Source organism: Aplysia californica, unplaced genomic scaffold (genome assembly GCF_000002075.1).
Source record: "Aplysia californica isolate F4 #8 unplaced genomic scaffold, AplCal3.0 scaffold00163, whole genome shotgun sequence".
NCBI lineage: Eukaryota > Metazoa > Mollusca > Gastropoda > Aplysiida > Aplysiidae > Aplysia > Aplysia californica.
Genome location: NW_004797433.1, coordinates 1,295,898 through 1,303,739, shown reverse-complemented (window position 1 = coordinate 1,303,739; position 7,842 = coordinate 1,295,898). Strand labels below are relative to the sequence as shown.

The 7,842-nt window shown below is 41.9% G+C and overlaps 1 protein-coding gene across 1 annotated transcript in view; it reads right to left on the bottom strand.

Annotated features, from left to right (window-relative positions):
* LOC101860411 (zinc finger protein 608) overlaps nt 1-7,842 on the bottom strand; it is a gene marked incomplete at its 5' end in the record, with an annotated part of 49,529 nt that overhangs the window by 36,867 nt on the left and 4,820 nt on the right. Inside the window, 2 exon segments of the mRNA XM_013082191.2 lie at nt 3,483-3,570; nt 5,675-6,038. Coding sequence (XP_012937645.2) covers nt 3,483-3,570; nt 5,675-6,038 — 452 coding nt within the window.

Below are 7,842 nucleotides of genomic sequence, written 5' to 3'. Positions count from 1 at the left end.
AGAGAGAGAGAGAGAGAGAGAGAGAGAGAGAGAGAGAGAGAAAGACGACAGGGGAGACACAATAAAAGAAAATGAAACCATTCAGTAGGCTATAGGGAAAAGGGGCAGGGGGGTTGGCGCACACTTATTTTTATTAGCCTGAGGGTCCTGTCGCGCCATTAATGTCCCACGAAACAGTTTATTGCCAACAAGAATACAACTGCATCGATATGTGGGCCGAATCAGTTCGCACTGTAGGGCTTCGGCAATACCTGGGTCTCTTCTTTTTTTTTCATTTTTTTTTCAGGCATTCAAACCCAGCTCCCGCTAATGGAAAATATACACACGCTCCTTGTCATTTTCCTGACGCTAATGCCTCAGTAAAAATAATATTAGGACCTACTCTCGAAGGATTAACCAAATGCACATTAATAACACGTCTTTGAAATTCCATCTCGTGTTTGTTCAATGTTTGCGTTCCATCAGTCTTCCGGCTTTAAAAGGGGTTATGTTACCTGTACAACAATTTAGAGAAATTTCAAGATAAACGTGTAAGCCACGTTAAAGACTTGGCTGTTTGCACCATGTTTGCTTGTTCAAAATATAAAGGTATATCATAACAAAACATTTTACTTTCTTGCAACATCGTTACATCAAACAAGCAGCTTATAAATCAAATGCAATGTACAAACAAACTCGATAAAGGAAACGAATAGGAGTTGAGCTTAGAGGAGACAGTTAATAATCCATGAGGGAAAATGAAATAGTTTAGTTTAAGTAAGAATTTTACGGCACTAGCGACACAATAAGGTCATGTAAGTGCCGAAGAAGTATTACAAGAGAGTAACAAACATAAAAAAGAGGGAGAGATCAAAACGATAGATGTTTGATAGGAAAGAAGGAGCAAACCACACCAGAGCACCCGCCAACCACCCACCGAAAATGAAATAGGATGAAAGCGTTAGAAGCCCCTACACATGGCGGAAAAAGTGGGGAGGGGGGTATCTTTCAAATGCCAGAAAACAGACAGGGGTGGACTTTGTTTGAGTACGGAGAAGCACATTGACACAATAATGGTCATTTAGCGTAGGGAAAAAAAGACAGACAGAAACAACAGAGGGAAAGAAAATAGGACCTACCAGTGCCCCCCCAAACTACCTTTTAGGGTGGATTTGCACAACTTAGTAATTAAAATAGTTTTAAAACTATCAGGTAGAGGTGTGATGTGTAAATAGTTGATGGAAATAGAAGACATAAAAAAAGCAAACGGAACAGGATTCTTTCCTAGCCCAACGAGAACAGGAAACCAGGCAAAACTAACGAACAGAAAGGGCACATGGACAGGGTCACAGGAGAAACAGTTCTTGTACTTGGCACACACACACACACGTAATGTCTACGGTCCGGTTTTCGCGAGGTCGATAAGAAAACCCATGACGTAAGAATATACGGCTGAACCTGCTCCAAAGGCGACATGAACAACCACCCTTTTCCTATGCGTTTCTTTTTCTTCTTTTTTTTCATTATAATAACACTTCGTATGACGCCCATCTGTCTAAGACAACCACTTTTCTCCTCAACAATTTTAACCGTGGAGGTACTGACGTTTAATACGCCCACTTTCGACAGAAAGATCCACTACCATAGATCCCTCAGATAACGTACTTAATACTCTTTAAAGCCCTTCGATCAGTGAATAATATCATGATCTATCATCATTATCACTGCATTCACGAAAGGCCAGCTGCATTTCGTCAGCCTCTTTCCATTATAATCGTTTAAGTCAAAGTTGAGGAGTTTCCAGATAAAGCTGTTAATCGAATAGACAAGTCACGAGACATCTTGCAATGTTTTTTAAAATTATATTTCGTTTTGTCCTTCTTGGTATTTAACCGAAGAAGAAAAAATACTTAAATGGCCACGGTGTGGTTCTGATCTTAGTGCTCCTTTACTAGTAAAAAATGTACCCATTTATCAACACCCCCCCCCCAAAAAAAAAAAGTTTTACAGGCTTGTAGGGTGACGCTGAGGGGGAAAAAGACACCTTGAATCAAGCTCGGACCTATTTGCACAGCAATGTGTCTGTGCGTATATGTACATAAGTCTTTTTTCTTCCCCCATAGCTCTTAACGACATGACAAGCGAGCCCAGCCATAAGGCGGACCAGACAAGCGAACAAGTGAATGAAAAACACGACGGCTGTCCGGGAACCCCTGTCGCTGAACGAGACGGCCAGTCAAGATAGCTACTCGGGCCCTTCGCCACTCCGGCTGGCTGGCCTGTTTTTTGTTCTTTCCACCACAAGCGGCGCGTCGCCTGGCCAGGGTATTAAAAAGCTTTTTCGGTCCCCATTCGAGGGCAATTATCGTCAAAAGGGCAGCGAAGATCAGGACTACGCGTCGATAAAGATCAAACGTTATATCCCGTTTTCACCTAACGTGATCGCAATTTCGCCGGGCCGAGATAGTGCAAGTTCTTCTCGCTTTCGGCCCAGACATTATATTATTATTCGTGCTGCAGCCTGCAGAAACCACTTCACCCGACCACAGAGATTGTAGGGACCGTAGAAAAGACTTATTGTTCATAACAACGTTTCTTGAACTGAAAATTATTACTAGTGGACCTTCTCACGGGGAGCCTATTCAAAAGGGGGAGGAGAGCAAAAACATTCCCATTTATAATCCTTTCAAAGAGCGTGCGGGGGGGTAATCTAATGATATTGACGTTTGTAACGAAAATGTGCACGTTTCTCTAAAGAAGAAGAAGACAAAAAGAACAAAACATAAAAGATTTATAGTTTGAGTAACGAGAAGCACAGCGACACATTAACAGCCTTTTAGAGCAGGGGGAAAGCAAGATAAACGCAAAAGCAACTGAAGGAAAGGGAAAGAAATGAGATAAATCAGTTAAGCCCTCAGACTTAAACCGCCAAGTACATGTTAAAATCTCTCTCTCTCTCTCTCTCTCTCTCTCTCTCTCTCTCTCTCTCTTTCTCACTCCCCCCCTCTCTCTCTCACTCTGACACCTCTGCCAGTAAACCACATCCGACGCGATGTTATCGAGAGATTGTCGAAAAACAAGTCCAGACAGAGGGATCAACACGAAAGTTGCATGTACTGCCTGAACTCTCTGACTCTGGGACGCCAAAGCAAAGGCCAAAAGACCAGCAAAATAAATCAACAAACAAAGAAGGGCAACTGTGAATGAATGTGAGGGCCATTGAGGAAAAATCCAAATCATGTGATGTCAATACCAAAAAAACAACAACAAAAAACTTTTTTTTTTAAATTGAAAGCAAATGCATTCCACTGTCTGTGGTTGAAAACGAACAAAAAATGATAGAAGCATGAGGTTTTTTGTTTGCTTGTTCGGGGGGTTTGTGTGTGTGTGTTTGGTCTTTGGATTGTTGTTGTTGCTGTTGTTTTTTATAGGGGGGGGGGTGTCCTTGTTGGTCGGAGGTTTAAAAAAAAAAGTCACATGTGTAGCCTAAGATGTAAACATACCTTGGGGGCGCCCAGGCGTATCTGGTAGCGTCCATGAGTGTACCGACGTAAGTCTTGCCTCGCCACGTCACGTTTACAACCAACACTCCTGAGAACAGGATGACAACAAACTATCCATTAGTTCCCTTTTAGTAAGGATTTTTTTTCGGCACTTGTGACACAAGTAGGATACCGAATATTAAGAACTAAGGTTACGAGAGAGTAAGAAACACAACTGACTCATTGCAACGCTTAATAGTGAGTTGCTTACTAGTATAGCGCGCGCACGCGCGCACACACACACACACACACACACACACACACACACACACACACACACACACAATGATACAGTGTGCGTGTGTTCGTTCGTTGGGTTTTTTTGTGGTGTGTTTTATTGTTGTTTTTGTTATTTTCTTCGATTACTATTGACCCACTTTGTTTTTATTTGGGGGTGGGGGAGGGAGGGTCACCATGAAAAGCAAACCTCTATGCATTCCATTGGAAAGGTCTTTCGTCTACTTGTCTGGAAAGTCAGCAGCAACTACCTGCTACATTGTATCTACCAACACGTTCATTCTTTTAAATAAAAGAAAAGCCTTCGTTTTCGTCAATTACTTTCAGGTTTCTTTTTTATCATCATAGCAAACACTTCCAATCCTAAGTTTGTTTTAATAAAATCAACTTCCCCAGGTCTATAACCATCCTTCAAAGGTAAACAAGATTACAATCATGCGCCTGCCATCCAAATCCCCAAAAACAATCATTTACCTACTCTGTGCAGAGCGCCCGTTCAAAAGTCTCGGGCCAAGATCACAAAACAAAAGACATGTGCCACTCATTCTATTTTTGTAGCACTCCCGTTATTTGATAAGCTACGACTCCTACGCCCTTTTCGGGGTTTGAATGTCGGCGTCTCAAATTCTGCTTATCTGAAACCCATCTCATGTTTCTGGTTGTTGTTTTTTGTGTATTATTATTTTACTACTTTGTTTTATCTCATTTTTTTATCGAGAAAGCTCCGCAGCGCAGAGCAAAGCACAAGCTCTCCTGGAACGGCTGTTCCATATCTTTTGACCATTTCACTTGATTGTTCCGAGAGAGCAGAGAAAGTAAAGGAGGATTCAGTTATGAGAGGTTCCATTGCCACTTTAGCCTGACCCACGTCTCAATTATACATTCATTATTGAACGCAATGCACAATTCTAACTTTATCAGATATTCCTACAGATATCGACACCTCTGTCCTGTTAAACTTCAATATGGCATAGCGTAATAGAGGATTAAGGTTCATTCATGTGAAACTCATTTTGGGAGGGGGAAGGATTGAAGTAAGTAGACACCGTCTCAGCAAAACATGAGGAAGAATAATCCCATCAATGGAACAGCTTACAGGAATACCTATTCTATGGTCAGATTCATAATTATTTTATAACACACGTGACATTTACTTTGGTGTACCTTCTTCTCCCTTTGTCCACCACAATTCTTTTCCACTTTCCCACTAGGTCATTAGGTAATTTTGTTTTAAAGAACAATTGTGACAAAAAACACGTCAAACGCTGGAGCCCGTATCATCAACATTCCACTGTTCCCCTAAACTCCCAACTTTTTCACCACTTCACACAACCCAGACCGGTCACAATTACCAACAGAATCTCAAGTTGCATTTCTAAACCCCACAAAAACGATTAAGTTACTTGACAGACACTAAAAGGTAAAGAGGGCAATGCCTAGTTTCAAAAACAATTACAGCAAACTACTTAAGTTGTCTTCAGTTGTAATTTAACACTTCCAGAAAACACCAACAATGCAACAACAACATACTGCGCCAATTTCACAAACACACAAACAAAAAGGCATTTCAAAGTATATGAATTTGAAAGACAAAACAAGGTCAATCAATACGTTTTTAAACATACGTGTACACACAAGATATGCACCCACATAAATAAAAAAACCTGTCCACAAACGCCACAAAGCCGATGCCTTGCCATTACTTTTTTGTTGTTTGAGTAAAGAGAAGCACATCAACGCAATAATGGCCATCTAGTCCTGGGGGGAAAAGTCAGACAGGCAGACAGACACAATTGAAGGGAAGTAAAGAAGTAGGACCTACTAGTGACGCCCTCCAACCACCTGCCCATTATTTCTTTGAGATCTCACATGGACACAAAAATAAAAAGACGAACGAATCATTTTGTGACTCTTACCATTATCCGTCTCCTTCCAGACAATGCCCTCCAGTCCCACAGTGGTACCCGGTTCACAAGGTCCCAAACAATCGGGTTCTGTGACTATACCAACACTACATGCGTCCACGCCCACGCTACGCCGAGATGGAGGGACTTGTTGTTGGTGGGGATGGTGATGATGTTGCTGCAGCTGCTGCTGCGTACTTTGGTGGTGGTGATGGTGATAAACCTGATTCTGGTGCTGGTAGGACGAGGATGCTGGAGAGTGAAGATTAGTTGCCATAGCACCCTGCTGATGTTGTTGATGCTGCTGTTGAAGCTGGTGGGGAAGCTGATGGTGATGCTGAGGCTGTGGTGATGTAGCCGTCTCCAGACTGTCCACCTGTGAAAATTACGCAATATTATATGAAACACAAAATTTATTTTAACTTGAACTATACAGCATATGACGTTACGAACTTAATCCCTGGAACACATTCACAAAAAAACGAAAATCTTTCCGTGCTCACACAATTCTAAATACACACACACACACACACACACACACACACACACACACACACACACACACATACACACAGCTATGTTTATCTTAAAGTTAAAATCCAAACAAAAGAACTTAACCAAGGATCAAAACCCACCAAAGAGCCCATGGAGAAGCAATCACCCGCGCGAGGTCGAATTCGAGCCGGTGGGACTATGCCACTGTAAGAGACAATGCGGCGCTTTCGCGATGAACTAGAGCGTTTCTTCTTCCTTTTTCTATCCATTTTAACTAGGCTATATACTCTATGAACCACACAACGAAACCACAGTTTTACACTAGAATGGAGAGCTTGAAATATCCTTGCAGCAGAACTTTCTTCTAACACATTCGACGTCAACAACTACAAATGCGCCCCAGCCAGTTCCAAAAGAAAACCCGACAGAGTTACTCACATTGCGACAAGGCTGATTTCAACTGACCCTTTTTTGTTGTTGTTTGTTCACAGACTTATGAACGACACTCAGGTTTCGAATTATTAATAACAAGACTGGTGGTTCCAGGGAAGACGACAAAGCAGAACAATTATCCGGGACAAAGATTCGAAATGTGTATACTTGATACCTCCAGCGTGAGTCCGAAAATATCTAACGTTTTTCGCGAGTATCAATTGCCTTCATAACTGGGAAAAAAGATACCGTGTACATGAAATTTAAACAACTTACAAACAACGTCCAAACCAGCTGTTCACTTGTTCTTTTTCGTATACAGCCTTGTGTACACTATGTACATTGAATTACGATCATGACATCATACAGGCTTGACGAATGAAACTGGTTTTCCCACATCATCCAGGATTCAGAAGACTTCCGACCCCTCTACAGTACAAGAAAACTGAGCCTAACCTTCGACACGTGAAGGTTCAAGTGTAGACAATCGGGGAACACAAAGACAGCGAACGCTACAACTATTGGGATGACGTGGTGGGCGACAGCCCAAATAAACAAACAGCAGGTGACCACTTACAAAGTTGTTCAACGCTAGAGTCAGAGATAACACGGTAAACAGGACACGAGTTTTAAAAGAGGGGAAAAACGAGAGAGAAAAAATATCTGAGGAGTGCCAAACGAACTCTTTGAATTTAAAATCTTAATCTAAATCCTGCACTTTATAATACTTCTTTGGTGACTTCACGAACACGTAACACACACACACACTGAGAGATAGAGAGAAATAGAGAGGGCGAGAGAGATGGAGAGAGAGAGAGAGAGAGAGAGAGAGAGAGAGAGAGAGAGAGAGAGAGAGCGAAAGAGAGAGAGCGAAAGAGAGAGACAGAGGCGGAGGAGTACCTTTTCCAAGATCATAATTCAGGGGGTAATTGGTAGGGAAGTTCCGGCTTTTTTCTTGATTTTTCTTTGAGTTGTGGCGCTATGTTTTTTTCCAGTTGTTGCAACACTATTCTTTAAATTGTTGTGGGGTTGGAAAGGGAGGGGGGGGGTGGATAAACGACAATCAAACCAAATTACAAGAGAAAAAACAATAACAGCACATCTAAATTTACGAACGAGAACGTCATGCTTTGTGGCATAACCAAAAGGACGAACGCACCACACTCGCCCCAGGCTAATAACGGATGATCTTTCCGTGAATTTGAAGTAGCTAATAGGATTATCATATCGCAGTCGCGCGGAATCATAACGAT